Genomic DNA, 25,946 nt, shown 5'->3' with positions numbered 1-25,946 from the left:
CATGCGTTTCTTCATGCGGCCGACGTATTCTCGGTCCGGCGACGTCAGCACCGGCTCGTGTGAACGGGTTTTCCTTATTTCTCGCATTGACACCAATAAAGCACTTTTATCGAACTCGTTTTGTGTGTATCCTCAGTATACAAAGCTTTACTTCCAATATATTTTGACGAATTTGTGGAAAATAAAGTAAGTATCTTTAAAGTAACTGTAACTGTACCTAGGTACATTTTTAAGCGAGTAACAAGGTACGTACCTAGGTACCTTTTCATATGAGTAGCTGTAACTGTATCTTAGTTACGTTTTTGAAGTAACTTTTACAACCCTGGTTATAACGAAGTAGCTGATACAAAATAGCAGCTCCAGCGAAGCGATCACGATTTCTCATTCCCTTTTGCACTTCGTTAACCGAAGTCGGTTATGACGAAATAGCGGATATAGCGAAGTGATTTCAGATTCCCGTTGACTTTGTTATAACTTATAAACGGTGTCGTTTTACCTTACCGTGGTGGACAACAGGCACGAAGAAAACAAGACCGTACTGGTGAGCGTTCGGCACGATATCCAAAATTTGGACCGAAGCTTATTTGTGCTACTCATAGGGTACCTCAACGGTCACCTGGTCGGAATTGACGGTCGTGAAGACAAAAACGGCCGAAAGTTGAGACAGTTGTTGGAAGTCCGGGTCTGACGTGTTTTTGTGTGTCCCTTGTCTCCTTTTGCGTTCGCATACCAAGACGTTTAACCAACATGCTCTCAGAATTATATTTTTGGAAATTCCAAACCTAAAAGAAGATTGTGAAGGAACACACGTGAATGGGCCGGGATCGAAGAGCCTGCATCGACTACGCCCCTAGCTTCCAAGAGGCGAGTGAGTCATCTTCAAAAAATATAAGTGGATGAAAATAGGGATAAAAAGCATTGGAATTAATCACATTTGCATAATACTTAACTTTGGCGTAATCCGACGAAATTAAAGGCGATCAAAACAAAAAGTAACATTTTAATTGAGTGACAGTAACGTTTAGGCCGTATGTCAGGACTTCAAAGAAAACAATCGGCGTATAGATACTCTCGCATACGAAGAATAAGTCGTGGCACCGAGTCAGGCTACCTTGACACATTTGGTAGCGAAGGGCGCAATACGAACACGGCCTGTTTCATGGTGCGACGGTGAAATCGAGAGAGCCATCCAACGTAGGCAGGCCGCTAATCGGGAGAATAACTGGGCACCAAGTGTGCTTGGAGAAGCACCCAGACCCTGGGACTGTTGGAGAAGTACGGGAATCTCGTGGAAATAACATAAGATAGAGTGGAAGAGAAGAAAGCAAGTACATAGCTGCATAGGGATGTCGAATATGAAACATAGTGGCAAAAAAGCTGCAGAAAATATTTTCCGCTATATTGGTACTCTAGACAGCAGTACAGTTCTTCCACCTTGCAGATGCCAAAAACAGAGGTGTAATACATAACGTGAAGGAACAATGAGGTGAGCACATCTACACTCTATTTGAGGCGCCACAGAAGAGCACGATCCGGAGAAAATGTCCACCGAGAACCCATACGTCAAGAATCTCACGCTGCCTTCTTCAGCGATTGACAAGGTAACACTGGTGGGAGGAGTATACACGTCGAATGCGCCCTTCCGCGGTTGAACGGCAGCAATGAGCAGGGACTGGATCAGATCTTGGTAAGGGTGCTGAAAGGAATAGAACGCGACCAACCTCCTCTATGCTCAAAAAGCCTGGCAGTTCAACTGCGGAGCCATAGAGTGCCCGGTCCCAGATTTGGAGCGCGAGGATCTGGTAGCACAGAGCATCAAAGATCCGTTTCTCGGGGAACAGGAACGTCAGCGCATAGCTTTTGCAACGGCGAGGACCCAAAAGACACTCGCCCGAGAGAGAACGAACAAAACACAACAAAGCACGCCCGAGAGAGAACGATAAGACTGGGCGTCTCGCCGCAGCGGGGATCCAGTCACGTGGCTCTCCTCTCATCCGTCGTCTGCCGCTCCACCTTTTCTATTTTGGCGGCCGCTCCTCATGGCGATCTGCCAGGATTTGTCAGTATATAGGAGGCTATGACGCGACGCACGTGAGTAATAGACCGATCTCATTAGGCGTTCCACGCACGCGAGACGCCGCCATAACTGTAGTTGCCGGGAGTCAGGCGATAGTGCACGAGAATGTTTTTGCCGTCTTGTGCTCTCTTCGCGCAGGTTCGCAGAGGGTTTGTAGCGCATGCAGAAAGACTGTAGTTCCCACGATGGCGTGTCGGCAGCGGCGTCATAACGAGACTGGCTGCTGAAATCCGTCTATTGGCGCTCTTGTTCAGTCGCATATGCTGCTAAGAGATTCCCAGTGACTGGAGGCGTGGTTGAGGAACCCGCATCCCGAAGAAAGGCGGCAACAAGCAGCTGCAGCGTGACCACCGACCACTGACCGTCACGGCGATTGCACACAGAGCGTTCGCGAGAGTCATCAATTGGTGCCTCACGCATGGAGGAAGCCGGCGTGCTTATGGAGCTGCATGCACGGGTTTCGAGTTGGCCGTCGCGTATAGGCGACAATTTATTCGCACTGACCCAATGCGTTGACATTGCGCGGGCATAGAGGCTGTCACTGGTATGCTGGTTTTCGACATTGCCGAAGCATACGATTGCGCCACTGATGCAATGCTACTTGTACGGCAGCTTAACATTCCCGGAGCCTGGCTAAGGTTAATCTGGGAGTTTTATGACGACAACCGAGTGACTGCATCCTTCAACGGCCTGAACTCTGGCGAGATTAAAGTTGAAAATGAATTAGGACAGAGATACCCCAATTGACGCTGAGGATATGTATGTTGTATCCGTCTAGCATGAAAAAGAAATAGAAGAAGCAGGCATTGGTTTTTCCCTGGTGCACCGCCAACACGGAAATGTGGTGACGTGGCGTCTGCCCCGATTCGCCTATGCTGACAACCTCGTACAGGCCGTGGAAGACACGAAGCGTGGAAGACACGAAGCGGTTGCTCGTCGCATGTGCCGACAAGTTCGCTACAGTACTTTTCTCCAGCGGGAGGGGCAGCCTCGGATCACTTACCCTACAAGGTGCAGTAATTCCTATTCTCTCCGAGTACAGATACTTTGGAGTAAAGCTGTCTACGACCGACTACCTGGTCGAGCATCACCAGAGCCTCACGACGTCCTCAGTATGGAAGCGAAATGTGCTGCAAAGGCGGAACCGCTGAAGCTGCAACCGATGTGTCGCACCCCCCCCCCCCCCCCCCCCCCCCCCCCCCCTAACTAACGATGACCGTTCGGCACTTGGCTGTAACTCCCACGTTAGTATTTCCTCTTTCGCGAGTCTTCTCTTTCTCCCTATCTGCCCGGGCGGACATTCAGAAACGTTGTCATCTGCGGTCTCAGCGAGTTTCAAGAATCCATCGAGTGCCGCCAAAGGGAGGTCGGTCGTCAAGCCTTGGGAGGCCACGGACGGGCAGCAAATGGACTTTTGGAGGGTGACATCGGCTGGTTTTCATTGGAGGCGCGATAAGCCAGAAAAAAGCTAGGCTGCCACACGCGTCTCCGGTACGTGAATGAAGGCCCTTGGGCTGGGCGTTTTTTTTGTATGCAGAGTGTCCCCTCCAAACATTACACGCTGTTTTTTTTTTAGCGCTAAAATAAAGTACGCGTCGGCGAACGCCCCTTTTCCACCCAAATGCAGCGGCAAGTCGGCAACGCATATTTTATTTTTGATATAAAAATAACAACAGTGTAATCGTTTTTTTTTTTGAGGGGGGGGGGGGGAGGAGGGGGGCACCATGTATGTACATGTCTCAAGAACGTAAATTCGATGGGGGGGAAGTGTGTCACTCGGCTCGGCATAAAGTTTTGGCCATTCTCCTTGGATGTCGAACCCCAATGTGAAGGAGAATGGGCGAGCAAAGTGCAAGAACGAGTACAAGCTGTAGAGAACGAACGCTGGATAAAAGGCATGAGGCAACATATTACCATGGACCTGCACGCGTCTTCGAAGGCTAAGATCTCCCCCCCTGACTTTCTGCGGAAACACGCTGGGGAGCCGACTGCTCATCGAGGTCCTTGGCGGAGCCCTGCGCACCAACCTTATCAACGCAAGTATGGTCGAGGCGTGACAGATACGAGGTGCAGTGCGTGTGAAGAAGAAACTATTCGCCGCTTGCTGCTGTTCTGCAAGGCGCTGCTACCAACGACTCTTGTAAACTCTGGCATCGAGAAGGCACTTGGTTTCAGCAATGAGCAGAGCCATGTAATCTGCTCTAAGCGGAGGCTCCAGTACTAGTGGAAGTTTCGTCAATGAGAACACTATGCGAGACAAGGAAAGCGGGCCCTGTTTGGCCAGGGGTGCAAGACGATTCAGTCGGGCCCGTGAAATCCGTTGGTTTGATTATTCTTGATCAAATAACCCTACGTCCTCGTGATGGTTGGACACATGTGCAAACGTCTTCCTTTTTTGTTTCCTTTTTTTCCCTCCAGTTCTTGTCGTGTCTACTTAGAGACTCTCGTTTCCAAGAAATTGCGCTGCCAAATATACGCACACACGCATACGTGCACCTCGATAATGCCAGGCGCGTCACCGAGCAACAGCGTGCGTAGCCGAATGGTTACCGCGCTTGACTATCGCGCAGAAGATCTGCGTTCGAATCCCGGTAGCGGAGTGTTCTGTTATTTATTCTTCTGCTTGTCGTCGTCGCAAGTCCGACAACTTTCTCGTCTCATAGAGTTACGAATGCTCTACGCGCCGTACGTTGCTCGCGCCGGTACGTGCTCCGTGTGGCGAGCCGGAGTGAGTCTCGCTCCAGCGAGACTCACTCTGTTACTTACTCATCCTGCTGTTACGCCGACTTTGACGCCCACGACGCTCTGTTATCTTCAGTTCACTTTTCTTTCGGGCACAAGTTCCCCCATTAAACGTTTCAGTTTCCTCAGCTATTCTTTACATCGTTACCTCGTCATTCGTGACATTTTTGTGGGGGTGCGAGGTAACCACTCGGCCACGCACGTTCTCGCTCGGCGACGCGCGTGGCATTATAAGGGAGGAAATCAATAATTATGAATTTAAGAATTTAAGATACGAGTTGGTCAACAAAAAATATCAACTTCGAACAACTTGAAACGTATGAAAGGATTCGAATACGTTTTCTTCTGCAATTAAATTTAAAATAAATAAAATGCGTTAGAAAGTTTCAAAGAATCAAATTCGCGATCGACGGCTTGTATTTCTTGTTAATCGAAGACGTAATATTTCTGCGTTAGACTGCGGAGTGCGTCTCGTGACGTTGCAGACAACATGCTTGAATAGTAATTATTTTACACTAAATAATATAACCGTAATTGATTGCTTTCTCGAGTAACTTGTAATCGTAATTAACTGCGTTTGAACGAAAGTAATTGTAGAATTAAACAACTTCTCAGCCTCAGTAATTGCAAAATGTAATGACAATTACAACAATCTTTTAAAAATGCTTCGTCATACTGGAGCTGCTTTGTTCTTAGTTATTGACAGGCGAAAATACGCTTGACGTCTGCCCCATTTCCTTCTGTCAATTCGTGGCGCTTTAAAAGAGCCAAAACCGCACCAGCTGGCGCCGACCTATTTTGACAGACAGCTGAAATTCTGCCAAATCCACAGCACCAGTAAAGGGAAAGAAAGAAGGAATGCTCCACATAAAGCGAGAGCGCCTTACGTTATCAGGATCAGTGGCGTACCAACTTGTTTTTAAGTTGGGGGGGGGGGGGGGCACTTAGAAACAAGTTACCGGCTAGTGTTTGCTCTGCCCAGAGGCGGCTGTTTCAGGGGGGGGGGGGGGGGGAAACACATGCCTTGCCCCCACCACTTGCCCCCCGGTTGGTACACCCATGATCAGGATAGAACGAAACAATAAAAAAAAATGATGTGATGGGGATTTGTACATTGAATTATTGAATACCTCACATGACTCATGTCGGCCGTTTTCAGAAAAGTAAAAATTGAGCCCCCATTAGACTCCTTGAGAACCGAGTAACACAAATAATAACATTTACTTTTAACCGCAGAGATAAAAGATACACCAACAATGTTGGTAGGATTCCACAATAATAAAAACAACCCACTTGGTTTATGCTTACAACTCCCGTTAAACCTGCGATAATGTAGGCGAAACACAGGCGCACAAATATGGCGGACGTAATATTTCGTACACTAATCCTCCACGGTGAGATAAGAAATGAACACGTTTAAGCGCTGAAAAGCGCTATCACATTAAAATCGTTCAAATCGGGTAGCTGTCACAGGAAAGTAAGTGAGAAGTAAATAATTGTAATGAGTTACTTTCTGGAAGTAAATAATTGTGATGAATTACTTTCTGGAAGTAAATCATTGTAAGAATGCCTTGTGAAAGTGAATAATTGAAATTAATTACTTTTTGAAATAATTTTAACGAATTACTTTTTGCGCCCCAGGTAATTCGAATTGTAATTAGCTGCTTTTGTTGCAACTGAACGACATTTCTGAAATCATTTATCCAAGTATGTCGCGGAGATGAGGCTGATTCCCCAGCGCCAACAGGCCTACGCAGAGTAAGCCCTCGGAGGCCAAGCGGATAGGAGGATGTACCCACCTTGGCGAGGACGCGCACGAACTGCTTCTCGAACTCGTCCGAGGAAGGGACGTCCCCCGGGGGTGCGGGCCCCGGCGCCGGCGGCCCGACGCCTCCCCCGAGGACTCCCAGGCCCGTGCAGAACTCCTTGCGGTGCCGCAGCCTCGGCGAGAAGTTGTACCGTTCGATGTGGTCCAGCTCCACTTTGTCCGAGTCCAGCTGGGACGGCGGGCTCGGAGGCTGCCGACACGACTTGGACTCCTGGGTGGAGTCGTGGTTCTGGCACGAGGCGGAGACAGCGAAACCCGTTTCAGAAGACGAATACTTTTTTTTTCCTCTTTTTTCGGACGTGGCATGCACGGTTTCTAAAATCCCGGATGAGCGCCTACTCACGGCGAAGAGATACAAGGGGGAAATCTGAGGTGGGTGATCTTACGGGAAGGGGGATTCTAAATAATGATAAGCTTTCGCGATGAAAACCGCGTTTGATTTGGGAGTCAGGGCACAAAGCGAAGTTGAATACCGATGTCGGAAAATACTTGAAAATTCCTGAACTTCTTTTAGTTTCTCGATGAGAGAACGCACATATTAATTATTTTGGTAGTCCGGCGGCCGAGAGCGTCAGCTCACCGCAGCTCGGAGCACGTGAAGCGGAAGCCCGTGTTGCAGAACCCAGGGACCCCGGGCTCGACCCCACCCCTGACAGTTTTCATACGAATGAACATTGTACAATTGCACCGTCGTGCGTTCCAGAACGTATCACCTATCACTACCGCGTGATGCACGTTAAAAACTCCGGCATAGCGGTCGTAAACGACACTGCAGGTTACATTTCTCATCAACAAATGTGACCGCGGATGCGTCTTTGGGCGGACTAGCTTCCCGCTGCCTAAATGTTTATACAACTCATTATTTGCTTAGCTCTTTCAAGCACACGAACGAACAAATAGTGTTTACATTTTATATACACGCATAGCAGGCGGGACGGGAGATCAAACAACGCCGTTTTTGTTTCTATATAATTGTTTCACCACGCGAACTATGAACATATAGGTCCTTAAGGAACCGTTAGCTTCCGGAAAGACGGGTTGGTACAACGTTTGCACGCGGTTGTGAAAGGAAATAAACTTGGTTTACTCTGTGTGGTGGAACGGCGCGTTCGCTACTCTGCGTCAAGACGGTCGAGCAAAGTGAAGGAGCTCCTTGTACTGCTTGCCCCGAGAAATAGCCGCCGAAGGAAACATGCAAACGAACGTAGTTACTGTAGTCCACCTCAAGAGTTCGGAGCAGGGCAGTGACCAGGGGGGCTAAGGACGAAAGCCGAACGCGGTAAACCGTAGCGGTGGCACCGAGAGACAGAACGAGAAAGAAAGCGACAGAGAAGCGAAGAAAAGAGCAGACGTTAGGTTAAGCGTGTTCGTCTTGCCTCGACGAGTTGAGTTGTTCGAGTGCTCGACACGGTTATTTATTTTATTAAGCTAGAAAAAAAAAAAAAAAAAAACACCATAAATACAGCCCTTGCAAGTGATGCTTTCCTTCTTCCTACTTTACCCCAAGCGTCTCCAGCAATATGGTGCCATTCGGACGATCGATGGCCGCATCTGTGCTCCGCCATTCCGAAGCGACCGAAATGCGTGGGATTTGTCCATCTAGATTAGTATACTACTGCCATGGCTGTGACAGGTACGAGTGCGAGCACGGGTCTTCAAATGAGGTTCCTTGTGATTAATTTATTTTTCTATGTACACAAACGCCAACTTATGGCAGCGTTGGAATTTCCGTGATTGCCACAGGGCAGACATGTACAAGTTACAAAAAAAAAGAAGTAATTATGTTAAATTACTGAGTATTGGCCTCAAAAACAATTTAAGTAGAGTAGAAATTACTCAAATGAAAAAGTAATTGAGAAAATTACTAATTACCGTAAAAAAGTAGCGAATTACTTTTTAAGTTATTTTTGAAGTTACTTTTATATGTTTCTATAGTAAAAAGAAAGTACATAGGTTTTGTTTGATCCGTTAGTGAAATTGTGCTAGCCAAAAATAAATCGGCTTGTTTTTTCACAGAAACGCTTTAATAGCTGGTTCTGCTTCTGCGTGCCTAATTGTTTTGTACTCCCTCGTTTGTTTGGTCAATGATGTACAGCAAATGTATCTGTTCTACTTTGAGGTTTAGCCCTGCCTGAGCATGATTTTTTTAGACAGTGCATGCTTGTTTACAGTGTTGCGTAAAGTACATCCTAAAAGTACTTGAAGTAAAGTACAAAGTAAACGAGACGCTATGTACTTCAAGTAGAGTAGTAAGTATACACCGGGTGCAATGCACATGAAGTAACCTACTATAAGAACCATATATTTCAAGGTAAAGTACTACTATTTTTAACACAATCTTTCATGATGTTTTTTTAAGTAATCGGAGGTGCATTAGTTTTTACGAAAATGGCAGCAATTATTGTCAAATCGCTGACGAGCGATTTGACACAATCAGCTTATAAGGCACTTATTTGTGTCGGTTTTATTTGTGTCGGTCTTCATTCAAAGAAATAAGCAGATGACGTCTCGAAAGAGCGCGTTTTCACACGACAATACCGCCATTTTTTTGTTTTCAAATTCGACGAATGTACATTGAAGTCGGGAGTTTTACTTTCCCTGGAAGGTACAAGTACATGCTCAGAGAATGTACTTCAAGTGAAGTACAAGTTTTCTAAACAGTAGTACTTTAAGTACCATAAACTTAGAGTACTTTCCAACACTGCTTGTTTATCATTTTTATAAAAAAAGCGTTTTGGGAACTATTAAGGTTTCTCGAACGATCTTTGAATCTTCTAAGATGTGCATGTTCTCAGTTTTAGGAGGGAAAGCAACGCAAAAAAGTCCTTTGGCGTTGCCATTTACCACCGCGATTCTTCGCGTACAGCACAAACTACGGGAGCACTAGATGAGCTTAAGAGCAGGTGCTGCATTTTGTTGCCTCCTTTGAGTGAGGATGCAGTGTGTGCACCTCCCGTAGTGGGCGAGAGTTTCTACGCTGAGGAGAAGCAGAGACCAGCCCTTTCTTCAAGTGGGTCAAGTCTCTTTGAGCTTCGGGACACAAAGAAGCGCCAGTCTTTGGCGCTTATTCCGTAGTTACTCGGCCTCTCTTGCGTCGTGTCTGTTCGCTCCTCGCGCCTCGTAGCGGTGCGTAAAAATTTTAGGGGGGTTTCGAACTCTCCAAATTATTTTCTTCTCCCCCCCTTTCCTACGCCACATGCTTCTCCCTCGTTGGAAATATCAGCTGATCGTCCATCTTATCTCCTTTGTGCGGAATGTTTGTTGATAGGCAAAACAACCACTGAAATTTGTGAGTAATTGGTAATTTTAGTAGAAGTTACTCAAAAAAGTAATTAAAGTAAACTACTAATTACCGAAATAAAAATGCAACTGAAAGTTACTACACTACTAAGAAAAGTAGTTAAACTACAGTAACTTGAGTAGAGTTGTTCAACTAGGTACAAGTCTGCCAGTGGGTGACACGTATTTATTTATTTATTTATTTGCATACTCTCAACGCCCGGTGGCATTACAGAGAGGAGTGGTACTATACAGTATAAAATCGTTGGCTAATTTCTTGAAGTCTTAATCTTGAGAAGGGTGAAAAATCTTGCGGTATTGCAAAGCGGACTTTGCGATAACAAAAAAAAGGAGTGTTGTCCCATCTAGAGACGGTCACAGTTTGTTATGCGTTAAAAAGCATGGTGGCAGAAAGAACATGCTATTTCCCGGTTTCCACACTCCCAGCCGTGATTGCTAGTTTGTCGGCATTTTTGAAAGACGGCCGAACTCTTAAGTATAAACGACCTTGAGAAAGTCTTATACAAAACGCGAATAAAAACCGATAAATAATAGTAATAAAAAAACCAACGTATACGCGCTATTTGGCAGGGCAGCAGCGTAACATCATCTTCACCGCCGACAACACTAAATTTTTATTTTTGAAGTGTCAAGCGCCGAGGAAGAAGATATTCTTTAAACTTCAGACTGCTCATATCCCCCCCCCCTCTCTCTCTCTCTCTCTCTCTATATATATATATATATATAAAACCTCGTAAAAAAAAAAAAAACACAAAAAAAAAAACCACGTCGCGTTTGACAATGTGACGCCAAAAATACCCCCGTCCTCCAGGCTGTGAGAGTCGTGTTTTCTGCCATCGCGGGTTTCTCTGTTCTTTGTGTGCCGTACACAGCCTGCCGAGAACTTGGAAACTTTTGCAGAGTTTCGCGCCTTCAAACACGTCGTGTCGTGTCTTCAAAGACGTCGTTTAGATCAATTATTTTACTGTTTAATGCTTCAGCCGCCACGCTCTTTAAGGGTTTGTTGAACAAGATTAAATTAGCGCTAGCGTGGATCCCTCACTGAAATGCTTCACATTTATGAACACTTAGTTCGTAAGTTTGGCTAGTTTCGCAGTCAGAACAAAAGAGTCCGTTGGATCCTCGATCACCCGCCCCCCCCTAACAAACAAACAAACAAACAAACAAACAAACAAACAAACAAACAAACAAACGCACGCACGCACAAAAGAGAGACTGTGTGCTTGCTGACTTCCTTTATAAACATGCAATGAGTCGGTCACTGCGAATGTCAGTAAGAGGAGTTCAGCAAAAACAAGGCCCAAATACGTCTTTTCAAAGGCCTTATCTGCTGACGTCTCAGAGAGTCAGAATTCTAGTGCAGAATCTATTTTCCACCCAAAACGTTTTCTAGGCCTTAAAATTCACGAGGTTCCTTCCGTAGATAGGCTGATTAGCGATATGCCTTGCAGCTCGAGCGTATAACCAAAGACGCGATACTTCCATTAATATAGGTCCGCTTACTTTGTTTGACTCATTTGTATCGATATGCTACTTGAAATTGAGCTCATGGTGATAGCAAACGTTTTTTTCCGCCACAAAAAGGTGTCCAATTAAGATAGCGGATTGACGCCAAGTGACGACTACGGGGAAACGTTCCTGTCTTGGGAGCAAGCCGTGTTCGCTTGGAGCGTCGGACGTCGGGGATGTCCTCTGCAAGCCGTATTCACGCAAAAGAGAAATTCCGGAAATTTCTCCTCGGTGCGCGCATCACGCGACAAAAAAATCAGGCTTTTGAAATGCGGCGCTGTGCTGTGAGCTCCGCGGCGGAGTGAGGGAAGGAGGCTCGGGAGGAACAAACAATCACTGTTCGGCTGCGGATCAGTTTGCTTCTATCGAACGTTTGCCATTCAACGCTTTCGTGTCAAATGTCGAGACTGCTAAATTCGTCTGCGGTGCTGTAAAATAATAGAAACAGCTAAATTGAGCTACAAACCGCGCGCTGACATCCCTCCACACTGCACCTCGCCGGTGTGAACGACGAAGCATGAGGAGGGGAATTCTGACCGCTGTCGACGCCACGCACACCAGTTCACGTTTTTTTTTCCACGCGTGAATATCACTTTAGAGAGGCGTTAATCGTGCGGCACGTACAGTCATAGGATTTATGAGAGGGAATACGCGAGAGCGTGTCACTTGGCACAGGCAGAGCAATCTAGCGGGCGCTCTGCGCGACGTCGCGTGTGTGGCGATGTTTCTTCAAAACCCGAAGGCCACCCCCGGCTCTAGTTGGCCCGACGTTTGTTGCCGAAAGCGCGGGTGCCTTTCACAATAAAGGTGCGCGTGTGAAAGCGCTGCTTTGTCGTTTAAGGCCGGTTCCAGCATGCAGTGGAGTGCTGATACGGCGCTGTTCTCGTGTCGTCAGCTATACTTATCGTCTGCCATGAGCAACATTTTTGACGGTGCGATACGAATCTGGTGAACGCTGCCGTCAGGACGCGCTTAGCGCAAAGTCGGTGTTGTGCTTACAGCACTCCGCTGTATGTGTGAACAGACCTTAAAAAGGACAGTGCAACAATATTAAGTTGGAATGTCTTTTTCTCACTTTACACGCAAATGCATCCGAAACAAAATGGCCACCTGTTTTGTTCCGAACGCTTTTGTTTTGTTCCATTTATTTGTTCCGAACTCTTTTGTTTTTTGTTTCGTTTTTTATCTGGGGCGCTTATTTACATTTATAGTTCAAATCGTAAATCAATGTCCCTACTTTTTGTATAATATGTATTAAGTTATGTTAACCTTTTAATTAACGTGTTTTGTGCATGTTTATTACCCTGTTTGTTTTTCCTGCATCTCCGTCACCATCGGCCAAGCTCTCGGGGCCCGGACCTCGTCAAGCCAACGAAGATTGGCTTTTTTGTTCGCGGCTCCGGCGTCTGTACTTGCAGATGCAAATAAATGATTTGATTTGATTTGATTCTCCCGGCACGAGCTCTTAGCACAATAATATTTTTGCAAGCAACTTTTTAAGAATTGTTTTTTAGAAAGCGCGTGTTGTGAACGTCTGGTACTACAAAACCCATAAGTATAAAGCGGGTTATTAAAGCTCTAGCTTAAACACTTCAAAACTCGTCTCTGAACTAAAGAAAACGTTTTACTGATGCACAGGTGGTTGTTGTTAGCTTCCGATAACTGGAGTGACTTTGGTATACGTTTATATGTCGCTTGAATTGTTGAACGCCTATAGTCAATGCCCCTTCACAACTCTTGCTGTTTGAATCTCACATTTTCTGTGCCGTATACGATGGATACTATTGAGCTCACAGTGTGAAGTGCTTTTGAGATATGTTGCATGTATTATCTCAATAAGGTCTAAAAAAAAATGAAAGTCGCTTACAATTCCCTGTAACACCGAATTAGAGCGCAGCTCTTGAGGAGGAGGAGGAAAAGGTACTGAGGGGGCGTATTGCGGCGCGCGCTCGTGGCCTAACGGTTATCGCGCGTGCCTTCCGCGCAGAAAGCCAGGGTTCGGTTCCCGGCCGCGCAGACGCATTTTTGTTAATTCTAACGTAATGTTCTGGTAAATTCGAGAAGCGTGTTGGGGGCTGATTCGAGGTTAGAATGTTCGACACGCCAAACCTTCTACGCCGATTGTTCCAGAAGCCCACGCGTCTACATAAGGGGCTCCGCGTGGCAAGCCGGAGTCAGTTTCGCCCCAGCGTTGACTCTGCTGTCACGCCGACTTCGACGCCCGCGACGCTATGCTTTATTCTGTTCCCTTTTTTTTTATTTTTTGGGCACAAGTTCGCCCCAATAAACGTTTAGTTTTTCCAGTTATTATCACCTCATCGCTTGTCATTCGTGACAGTATACCCCTCCTCCCTCCTCCTCATCCTGCCTGCTACTCCTCCCTCCGAGCGGCGTCGTGAGGTCACGTGACCCTTGTTACGTCGCGTGACCCTTGTGACCTCACGGGGTCACGTTACGTCATCGGGGTCACGTGATGTCCCGGGGGTCACGTGACCTCACGGGGGTCACGTGACCTAGCGGGGGTCACGTGACCTAGCGGGGGTCACGTGTTCCTCACGGGGGTCACGTGTTCCTCACGGTTACGCCGACGGCGACGGCGATGGCGACGACTACGCCGCTCAAGCTGGAAACGGGCACCTAAGAGCTGCGCTCTGAAAAAATGCTTTTGCGTGGTTTAGTTGGTAACGCGCCCGCTCGACACGCAGTGGACCCGGGTTTGATTCCAGCTGGCGGCGGGCGATAATTTTTAAGGATTCGGCAATATCGACAACAATTACAACAGCGATGGGAAGAGTCCATAACAGCTATTGCGCTAATAATTGGTACAGACAATGGTTATTTGACCTCGTCTCTAAAACAACCTCCCCAAAGGCTCTTTTAAATAGTGAACACCCTCCAAAGAGTGTTTTCGCCTCAATTTACCGTTGTACTTTCTTACACCCTACTTTACGATTAAAATGGATGCACCACTCAGAATAAAGGTGCTGAAAAAATGTGTAGTCACGAATGTAAGCATCTGGAACACGCTTTTTATACCTTTGAGGGTGTAACATTTTTTTGTAGTGTGTATATACAGCCTCGTTGAAGGTTACGAATTACCGAATGTAGAAAACTGACCGCATAAAAGGTGCTATTAATAATAATAAAAAAATAGTGTAAAAGCGATATATTTTTATGAATCGATTAAACCGACATACAAAGAATTAGGCTTTATAAGGAACCCAGTTGGACGCTCACGTCCGGTGTCGGGCTTTCTGGTGCGCGCCGTCGCCCTCTCCCGTTTTTTTTTTTTGCGACGACACGAAGGGTGCACAAACTGATGCGACGAAGCGTCGTGCGGGGAGATTCATCTAGTGCAGGTGTTAGGCCACGCCACGTTTCGGCCGGTCGCCGCGAGGCGCGCCAGACTCGCGCGCACTCACTTTTCTCTGCGCATCGTCGCCGTGAGGCGCGCAGCAGCCGACGAGGAACAGCTTGGCAAGGAAGCCCAGGACGAGCCTGCGCAGGCTCCGGGGCACCTCGACTCCCCTCGCTCCGCGGTGGTGCAGGCTGAGCGTGAGCACGCTGAGCCCCGTCGTGCACGCCACCACGCAGATTGTCAGGCCGTAGTAGACGCCTGCAGGCCACAAAGGGACGCGCATTTAGCCGACACGTGTGAAAGGCGGCCCTCGATTCAACACCTCCGAGGTAACAAGGGCCATAGACTCGATTTTCAACGCTATCTAGAAAACTTCGTGGCGGAGATCAGTGTAATCGAGAACCACTAACCATTCAATTTTGCAAAGATATGAAGCATGTAGTAAGCGCGAGGATGCGCCTAAATTTACACTCGTGCAGCAGGCGCAACCCTGGCGGTGCGATGAGGCGGATGATAGTAATTTCATCCCCGTTTTCGGACCGCACGTCGAGCACCCCGACTACCGCAATGGCCTCTGCTGTGACGTCGATGCGAGCCAGGGACACAGCGCGCACTCACTGATGAGCGGTAGCATGGTCCCTCCGGGCGGCAGGCTGTCCCTGACGACCACGAGGAAGACGGCCACGCAGAGCAGCGTGTTGATGCCCAGGGTGACTTTCTCCCCGGACTCGCAAGGCACGAAGAAGCTGAGGAGCGCGAGGGCGTTCACCAGCAGGCACGGCAGCACCAGGTGGAACAGGTGGAAGCCCGGGCGCCGCCGCAGGCGCACGGAGTACGTGACGTCGCGGTGCGCCGCCGGCGCCCCGAGGCCGCCGCCGTCGTCCGAGCTGCCTGAGGGGGTCGTGCTCGCGCCGCCGGCGTCCGTCGCCGACTGGTGCACGCGCTGGCTCACGCTGAGCCCGACCAGCTCGAACTCCCCGTGGCGCTGGAACCGGGTAAGGGCTTCCGCCGTCCGCGACGGTTCGAGCTCCACCTGAGAGACGGCCGGAGGACAAGGGTCGAATGGAGGCAGCGCCAACGATGATAGATGCCGGAAGTATACAAATATTTGCAGAACTATCTGTAGACGTATTTATAGGAGTATCTATAAACCTTGGACAGTACAGAGTGCTTAATTAAGTACGCCCACCACTTACGTCAGACTCGTTAGGGCTGGTTCACAAGTTTGCGTTTGACTGGGATCGACTGCGCTACGACCGCACGCGACTGGAGAGCCTCTATTGAAGAGAGGGTCCATCTGAGACCGTGGGGAGCGTTTGCAACTTAATGGCGGACACCTCCTGCGGCGATCAAATGGGCATGCGCAGCATTTTCCCGTGGCGAGGAGGAAAGCAGACGGAAAGGCGGAGACGTTTGCAGGCGATCAACGCTTGCATCACCTCCTCGCAGCTCGCATTGCAAATGCGGCCCATAAACCACGTGACCCCGAGCAACCAATTGGAAACTCTGTAATGAAGGCTCTCTACACGTGACATTGGCAGACTGGCGCCATATATCAGTAGCCTCGGCACACTTCAGACCTGCGGCGTACAACTAGACTTTGTATTTTTCGAGGTCGAATCTCCGCATTATATGCGAGAACTTAATTCTTATAACGTTACTGTAATTATTTCTAGACCAGAGTGAAAATATAATGCGTCAAAAATAGTAAAATGTAGAGGTCGATCGGAACTGTTTCAAAGCAACACTATAGATAGCGCCAACGTGCAGCGTGTTCTCTGGTCGTAAATGGCTAAGAGCGAACACTGCGCACTCGAGCTCGCTCAAGCGAAAATGTGTGAAGCAGCGTTCACGGGGAGTTTACGATTACGGCCGACGTCCATCTACGTATCTGCGACAGATAGCGCAGTTCAGTATACCGCACCTTTCTGTTAAAGCTTTGAGAATGAACAGCCCTCGGTTGATTTAGCTTGAAACCTTTGACGGAAGGATGAAGCTTCTATAACTGTCACGTTAAGTTGATTTTAGTGAATTTGATTACCGTAAAATCTCGAACCAACTCCCCCTCCAGAAAGATCGCTCACCTCGTACGGGCAACATCAGCGCGAAATTCCAGGAAAGTGTTTGCGTGTCTCGTGTATTGTCCTCGCGTTTTGTGCAGTTTATGCCTTATATCTATCCCTTCTATCTCTCCGCGATGGGTGGGCGTTCATTCGGGATTTTGAACTATGCGCAAACTTGTGTCGCAATTGCTTCTGCTGCTTTGCCTCGTTTGATTTGATGACCATTCCCGCTACTGATGGGGAACGAGGGTGCCATGTCAAATAGTTTCGTGTCATTTTACTGTACTTCACTGAATCTGTACCCCCAGATCTAGCGGACAAGCGGGCGCAGGCTTTGGACCCCAGTTGGGTTTCTCGCCTGTTGGACATCGTAGGTCCAAGAGACGAAGTGGAGGTGGCAGTTGTGCACGTCGAAGGGGAAGTAGTGCAGCTCCAGCTGGCAGGCGCTGGTGAGGACCGCCTGGACCGGGAAGGCCACCTCGCCCGTCCACTTCACGATCACGTTGCTGCTCAGCTGGCCGGACCGGTAGTCGCCCCGGGCACTGCGCGCAGCCATCGCAGAGTGCGTCGGTGCGCCGGCTCGGACACGACGCGGTGCCCTTCCAACATGGCACCGCTCTTGAGCGTGCGCGGACTTTCTTCGCCGGACGGAAATGACGGTTTTGAACGACTCTCGGCCCTCTTTAAAATGATAATAAAGCTCCCGTCATGCGGCTTAGATCAGTTGCCCTTGTTCAAAGCCGTTTTACAAGGGCAAGCGGGAATTTTACCCAAGCCTTGGACGCTTAATAGCGTTAAAGAAAAAGGATGCGGTGAAAAAACGAAAATTTGTCCGTAAAAAGAAACAACAACAGCAACCACAACAACAACAACAAAAACGGGCGCACGAAAACACAGTAGCATGCGTGTCTATCTGGAACGGTTCCGGCAAGCATTCCAAATAAACCAAGTTAAATTTTGAAGATAATAAATAAATAATAATAATAAAAAAACAAGAACCCCACATAAACAATTGCCAGCTTTGGTGGACGTATGGGATGAAATTCTCGTAATAATTTAAGAGTGGAAAAAGAAATACTAAAACGAACGGTGGGCTAACCGGTGCGTCACATGGCGTTTCGAGAAGTGCGATGTAGTTTTACCTCTTGGGTTGTTCAGAAAGCTCTTAAGTGTTTTGTTTAACGCCAAGAGTCACGTGTCTCACATTTATTTATACGATGCGTTTTTTAGTGTTTCTAAAATACTACGTGTCAGGCACGTAACCAGGGGGGGGGGGGGGGGGGGGGGGCCCATGGGGCCTGCCCCCGCCCCCCCCCCCCCCCCCCCCCCCCCCCGAAATCTTCCGTTTTGCTGGGACCTCCTTTCCCCCCTCCCCCACATACAGCATTTTGCCATAGGCGGGCGCCCCCCGAAACAAAATCCTGGCTACGTGCCTGCTACATGTTATGATGTAAATTCACCCCGGGAGCATCGCGCTCCGTGGAAAGCAAATTCTGCCTCTCGGTGGCACAAAGACGGTTTCCGCAAGGGCTGGTTCGGGCAGAGCCTTTTATACTGAGAGAGTTTAGCCTACTTAGGGAGATTTTGACAGTCTGGCAACCACAGCAGCGTAGTCTGACAACCAAGGAATGACTACTTCCGTCCACCATTTTGGGGCTCTGACTCATGGGAATTTTACACATATTCTCAGGAATAAAGAAGAGAAAAAAGTAACGCCATTTTGTGTTATCGTGAAATCTGCTAGTTCTAGCGGGCAACAAGTTCCGCCCATTGGCCAAACTCTCTCAGTAAAAACGGCTCTGGGTTCGGGTATATGCGTCTTCGTGAGGCCACCGGCGTTATGACTCCTCACGCTTCACGACGACACGTCGCGCGGACCTCGGTCGCTGTAGCAACTCGCAGTCTCATCTTATCATAAGCGAGCGTATAGGCAATCGGCTGTGCTCGAAAGTATAGACGTCTGAACCAAGCTTAAAATCTCCGAACGTGTTATAATTCTTACATTCTAGAAACGGCGTGGGAGTTCACTTTCCTACACAACACCTATACAGACTGCAATCAATTACTGCGAACAACCGAAGAATCGCAGCAAATAACGAAATCAGATTACGATTAGACAAAAATCATGGCGCAGGGACAGCCGGCATGATGATTGTCCCTGTGCACATTGCATTGTTTAGATCTTCGTCATTTGCTGAGATCCTTGCGTTGTTCGCCATGATTGTCTGTGTCTGTGTTCTGTATGAAAGTGAACAGACCGACAGCTTTAAGAGTGCTCTTTGGTTCTCTACTTGTATTGGCGGTGCTACTGCTTTGTCATACCGACCGCGCGGCTTTGAGATTGTGTTATACATGGTACGCGCTACGCGGAGGGCTCAGCACTGCGCCATGCATCCTGATAAATTTCTTTCCCCGAACGCCACAAACACTCATTGCACTGCATACCGCAGACGAGTACCGTCACCTGTATAGTCGAATACAGGTTAGGAATGCAGCAAATAAGAAACCACCACGTGCAGGCCACGGCGTCGAATCGCTCCACGGACCAACCAGAACAGGCTGTATGTAACCTGGACGAGTTATGTGAAGTGAGCCTGACGTGCACCTCGGTAGCGGACCATTAGTATTCATAGCCGAAGAATGGTGGATTGAGGTGATAAGGGTGTGAGAGGAGCTCCTGGCGCATTTTTTTAGCCCGTATCCGAATGCACAGCAGGTGGCCACCTGACCGGCAATCGACCACACGTCACGTGAGTGCCAATTGGTGGCCAACGTGCATTACACGAACTACACGTGTAATATAGTCCTTCATCCTTATCTCGATGGCCCGTTAGGGTTCTTTTAATATTTCGCCCAGAAACATTTGCACCAAAATCTCAAGTTACAACGGAATAGCGTTATCTCGAATATTATCCCTCGTCGCTAAAATTGCTCCTTCACGAACACAACTATGTCCACCCATCAAAGTAAATGAATTCCGTCGCAAGATTAAAAATTTATTTTTTAAGAGTTGTAATATAGTTCACCGCTATATAGGGCTATAGCCGACACCAACAACAGCAACGGCGACGATGCATTACACCGAGATGATTAGATTTCAGGAAATGTCTGACGGCGACGGCAGTGCAGAACCAAAATTACACGTCTTATAGATGGATGTCCTGAGAGCTACGAAAAAACAAACAAACAAAGGAAACAAATCTATCCTCGGCGTACCGGACCCCCCCATTTTCCTATGCGTACATATACTAAGTCCTATGTTCACCACTACCCATTAAATAGAAGAGTAAAAAATGAATATTTTACTTAGCGCAAGTTTCTGAGATGCATAATCATTTTGTCTCGTCGGCTAAGAAAGGCAAACATACTATGTGAAATAGGGCTATAACAAAATTTCTCATAACGTACGCCTAGATAGAAACGCATTTGCTCGGCTTTTTTCTTTGATTCTTGGTGTGAGAACACCATATGGGGATCCGCCGCGGTAACCTTTTCTTTTCTCTTCTGTAGCTATATTTTTTATTATGTGCCATACAAGTTTTGTATAAGTGTGCTGAGAAACTCCGGCTAACAATATATATCTATATATAAAAAAGAAACAAGTGATAAAATTTAGGAAACAAAATGGCGGTCACAATACCCCACTCCACCATTTTTTGTTCATAGAAGCAATTAAATTATATTCTGTTAGCATTTTACTAACCCTATAATGCTGAGTGAAAAAAAAAATTAACTGGGAAAATGTCAACATTCAATATAAAAAAAAAAAATGTCTTTACTTTCTTTTTTACGCAAAACGTTCTGCTTTTTTACCATGGTGCACCTGCAGTGCTCTATTCCGTCAGCCAAATTCAGCTCAGAAAATGTATGCGAGCACTACGTCTCCCGAACTACGCTTTGTCCGTCGGCAAATATTCGGGTTGATTTTCGTTTCCAATTAGTGTCACGTTCAATATTGAAGAACTTTATAACAATGCTCATGAACAAGCTTGCTAACCAAGACGCGTTTCTCTAACGGACATTGGAAGCACGAGCTGGCGATAAAGCACACGACAGCTTGTTCCTGCCAATGATAGATGGATATATTTCTTGGCAGTTTGATTTTCTAGACTAGGGACCTCCAAACTTTTTGGCTAAGGGGCCGGATTAGGAATATGTCGCTGTCTCAAGGGCCAAAAAAAGAAAAAAAGAAGTTGAATACATAAACTTAAATAAGCATTAAAAATGATTCTTAGAGTGAGTGTTTATAAGCCCTAAGGTGAATGAATACACATATACCTTTCCAATGTTTACAAAATCACAGTCCAGCGTGCGATCTTCAGAGTCCAGCAAGTGCGTGTTCGTCGCTGCAGAAAGCGAGCAAAGCACGCACCATACGCGCGTACACTCAAAATGGCACTGACCACACGCTCTTTTTTGGAAAGGTCTCTACTTCCATTTTAAAGCTAATATTTAGCTAATTATAATATTACACTACAATCGTGACAAAAAACAAACAAAACAATTCTCCTAATTTCGGCACATTCGCGCAGTGGAAAAGTCTGAATAAAATGATAAAACTAAGGCTGACAATATGCAATAGTGTGATAGAGGACACTAAGCATATTTACTCCCATGAGAACGCGAAGGAATTGTAACATATTTACACAGACACGAAGACGGTGACTACCGAATGGGGGCAATTCAATACAAAATATAGCGAGAGAACCCGCGTTACGATACAGTTTCTCTCTTTTTTTTTCTGGTTTCTTCGTTTGGCCATTTGAAGTGCGTCGCTGCGCAGTTTCTTTACGCGTACTTTTTGCGGCAGTAGCTGCGGGTCTGCTGGAAGTGGGCCGGCCCGAAGAGTAACGCGGGCTGGATCCGGCCCGCGGGCCGGGGTTTGGAGACCCCGCCCCGCCCATGTTTCATTACAAGGATAACATAAATAAAATTAAAAAAAGAGTGGGAATGGTTAAAGTATAACAGCGACCACAATAGCAACAAAACATGCCTTTCGTGTAAGCCTCGTCAAAAATACCAGTCATCTGCATTAAGTCCTTGTTTTGAACTCTTTTCGACCATTGAAAGGCACAAAGAAAGAACGCATGGACGAACCTGATCTCGCCACATCACCGTGTTACTCCGCATGATAAAGTCCGTCTGCTATAATAACCGTCACAATGGCAGGGAAGCGTCTGCTGAATGGACGCAGACGCGAACGCAGGCTCTGAAGCCAACACAATAGAGAGTCTTAGGGAACTGTTTTTGCACATCCTATACGATACGATGGGTGCCCCGGTAGGAACTGCGCATTTGCGAGTCTTCTGCAGTAGCGCATGCGCAGTTCGTACCGGAGGGCCCATAGTACCGTATCGGACGTGCAAACCGGTTTCCTAAAACTCTCTACTATATACGCTTCCAAAACGAAAGCGCTACGCCCGGTCGCTCCACACTTCGCTACGCTGGGAGAAAATGGATTATCTCAGGCTCGAGCTTCTGGCAAGCTTCGTTGCAACCGCCAAGGGTTGACCAGATGACTGCTTCCAACTCTGGACGGTGACCGTAGCCGACGTACATTATTAGAGAGTTTTAGGGAACCCTTTTTACACACCCGATACGGCACGACGGGTCCTCCGGTACGAACTGCGCATCTGCCAGACTTCTGCGGTCTTACCGTAATTCGCCGTTCGAACCGTAAGGCACGACCAGTGACCGACATCGACGGTCTCACTTCGTTAGCAAAACAGCTATTTCGCTGTCAGAGGGAGCGTGCCGAGGCTTCGTATACGAATAAAATAAGTCGCGGTGTTGGATATCAAGAGTATAATGTTTGGGCCAGCAAATAAGAATGTTCAGGAAGAAACGGATAGAACTTCCCCTTAAGAAATAATTTTAAGTTTAGTAAATCCCATACACGCCTGAGTAGTAGCACAGGTGGTTAAAGCGCTAGTTTGGGGCACGTTGAAGAGCGAAGATGGAAGGTCCGAATGTGACTTACGTACAAAATGCTTTTCTTAATGTTATTACATTTTTATATTTCATTTTTATGGAAACATTGGGATGTGCGGTTCGGGATGTGCGATTCGGGCACCGTTTCTACAGCTGCCATTATGACTATGAGGGTTATTTGTAGTGGCAACCGAGTAAGCAACAGTTTTTTTTTGCATTAAGACTCTAGCTACGTACTTTAAGAATGCTGCATGAATTAAACAAAATAGGTGTATGAATGCTATTCATATATATCCCATAAAACGAGCCTTCTAAATATTGGGTAAAAATTAAAAAAAACAAAACAAAAAAAACGTGCACAATTGAAAAGTGGCAAGTTTTTCTTTCTTTTTTCTTCGTGGTCGTACCGTACACGGCGCGACAATCGGCTCGCAGGCGAGCGACCGTGATCGTCTGCTATCCGTTCCGGCAGTACGCGACCGCGAGGGCATCATGAGCGCCGATGCGTTTGGTGCAGGCCAGCCTCCGCAGCCCCATCGGGAGGGAATTGTCCCCTGACATCCGGACCCAGCCGTTGGTTGTCAGCGTCTCCGAGATGCGCAGCACCGATCAACCAAAGGTGACATTCCAAGCTAAGGCTACGAAACACCTCCATTGTCTTCCCTGCTACGATACTTTCAGTCAGCAGCGTCGATCGGAGATGGGACAGATCCTCCTTGGTGAACTTGAACTTCCGTACGACGTCCTCCTCTTCCATCGACGCCAGGTCGAATATCCCATGCCTTGACGCCAACAAACGCCTACTGTGAGTGCGCAGACAGTCGGGCAAAATAACTTTTTCTAAATTGTTTTCGCCAAATAGAGCCAACTCCAAGTCGTCGTCAAAAAGATCGAGCGCCTGTGTTGTCGGAAAGCTCGTCTGCTCCTTTAGCAGTCGAACATATTAAAATTTCGTAGTGCCGGTAGCAACAGGCCGTGGGGCGCCAGGTTTTGTATCACGAAAGCGCATTGATTATTCTGAAGGTTTCCAGCTGAACGTAGAAGTAAAACCAAGGAGTGGAGAAAAAGAGACACACACTGCTGGACTATCAACCATTTACTGAAATTCTTCCTTTTCCTTTTCATCTACATTTATGAATTAAACTATTTACCGGAATTTTTCTTTTTTCTTTTTCATCTACCCTCATGACTTATACGATTGAGATCCCAGGGGTAACTTCTTCTTCTTCGGTATGACATTTGGTGGCTAGTGTTCACATGTTCCTGACTTGGTTCCCCACTTGGGGTGCTCCCAGAAGATACAGTTTTTCTTTCGAAAATAGCGTGATGGAGGCGGCACTCACGCATTCATCCCCGTGCGCCTCAATAGCCGGAGATCCAGGATTTCCCTTGCAAGATGGTTTTTGTGCTTTCCGACGATGGTAATGTTTTTGAAATAAGGAGCACATTGGCATACTCGGCAATGCGCCGGAAGATGGCCAGCTGACATTAATGCGCCAACGGAAGCTGCATGCTCCCTGGTGCGGTCGTTAATACACCGCCCAGTTTGTCCAATGTAGCTTTTGCCACATGACAACGGAATACGGTACACAACTCCTTTTTCGCACGGGGCGTACGTTGTTCGGTGCGCGATGCCACAGGTGTAACTCTGATTTTGATCATTCCTACAATTTACCTTACGGCACATGGCATATGCCTTGTTGGGGGCTGAGCATACGACCTGTACGCCTTGTCGGCCGGCGATCCTTTTTAGGCGATGCGTTATCCCGTGGATGTATGGCATCATTACAAGAGGTTTGAGGGGCTTCTTTTTCGTTGGTTTTGCATTGGTTTCTTGTTTTTGCCGCACTTTCTTGCAGAGGGTCTCGCATACCGGTATTAGGAGTGTTCTTGCGTAACCAGAGTCCTGAAGCCTACAGAGCTGGGAGCGCCCCAAGTGGGGAACCAAGTCAGGAACATGTGAACGCTAGCCACCAAATGTCATACCGAAGAAGAAGAAGTTACCCCTGGGATCTCAATCGTATAAGTCATGAGGGTAGATGAAAAAGAAAAAAGAAAAATTTCAGTAAATAGTTTAATTCATGAGGGTAGATGAAATGGAAAAGGAAGAATTTCAGTAAATGGTTGATAGTCCAGCAGTGTGTGTCTCTTTTTCTCCACTCCTTGGTTTTACTTCTACGTTCAGCTGGAAACCTTCAGAATTCATGTCATACCAACCGGCTCAGCTCCAGGCATTCGCGCATTCATTTCAGTCAAAAAACAAGAAGAAGCATGGGTAGATATACAAAGTTAGGTTCTCTATTTTTTTGGAGAAGCGAATTTTATTTACTTCAGTTTTTGCAATTCGTAAACACCACCCCGCTCCCCCTCAAGGCACACAATTGGTCCACACGCCCGCTCCAAGGTATCGATCGTTTTTTCCTATCGACTGTATTTTGTTCCGGTTCCCTGAAACTGTCTATCTTGCGGAAGTACAAGACGGTGTGGCGAGATCAGGTGCCTGCTTGGGATCTTTCGCCGTGTTTTTCATTAGGCGCAACGCGAGTGAAAATGTTTGAAATAAGGTTAACGCAGACTGCTGATTCTTTCCAGTGCCTAATTTTTTGACATGCCTTACACACACACAAAAAAAAAAAGAAGATAGAAAGAAAGAAACAAAATGTTTAGGCTCAGAATTTGAAAGGCAAAATGGGGCTAAATCACTTGCCGATTTATTTAGTGAAACAGAGAGCTAAACTGGAGTTCGTTTGCTGACTGTCTACTGAGTAGCGAAGGGCAGGTGACAGCTGGCACAAAAGAGCTTCCTGGTCACAAGCTGCCATGACGTATGTGATTGTTCGTTTCGTATGGTGTGACAGAGAGGAAAGCCAATAGAATTTTTAATGCGTTAGCATTAGTACCCATATGACAGAGAAAAGCTGACGGCGTCCATCTGTACACAAACAGTGAAAGGGAAGCGGGCCACGTAAAGAGGTTGAGGGTGGTAAAGGACAAAGGCGAGAGGGAGGCGACGTCACGGGGAGGAAGCCAATGCGCGCGCGGATGCTGGGGACAGTCTGAACTTGCAGGTGTGCGGAGCGCGTATGTCTTGGTTTGTGCTACAAAATAGAGTGGAAACCAAGTCGGCGGCAAAAAATT

At 47.2% G+C, this 25,946-nt stretch overlaps 1 protein-coding gene across 1 annotated transcript in view; it reads right to left on the bottom strand.

Moving 5' to 3' along the window:
• LOC115316492 (neuronal acetylcholine receptor subunit alpha-10) overlaps positions 1-25,946 on the bottom strand; it is a 686,776-nt gene that overhangs the window by 11,990 nt on the left and 648,840 nt on the right. Inside the window, exons 7-10 of the mRNA XM_040218145.1 lie at positions 17,236-17,419; positions 15,433-15,934; positions 14,879-15,072; positions 6,619-6,876 (exon numbers count right to left, since the gene is read on the bottom strand). Of these exons, the coding sequence (XP_040074079.1) occupies positions 6,619-6,876; positions 14,879-15,072; positions 15,433-15,934; positions 17,236-17,419 (1,138 nt within the window). The remainder of the gene's footprint in view (positions 1-6,618; positions 6,877-14,878; positions 15,073-15,432; positions 15,935-17,235; positions 17,420-25,946) is intronic.

This window comes from Ixodes scapularis, unplaced genomic scaffold (genome assembly GCF_016920785.2).
Source record: "Ixodes scapularis isolate PalLabHiFi unplaced genomic scaffold, ASM1692078v2 PGA_scaffold0__279_contigs__length_252992795, whole genome shotgun sequence".
NCBI lineage: Eukaryota > Metazoa > Arthropoda > Arachnida > Ixodida > Ixodidae > Ixodes > Ixodes scapularis.
The sequence above is the reverse complement of the archived record's forward strand: the minus strand, read 5'-3'. Positions and strand labels throughout refer to the sequence as shown.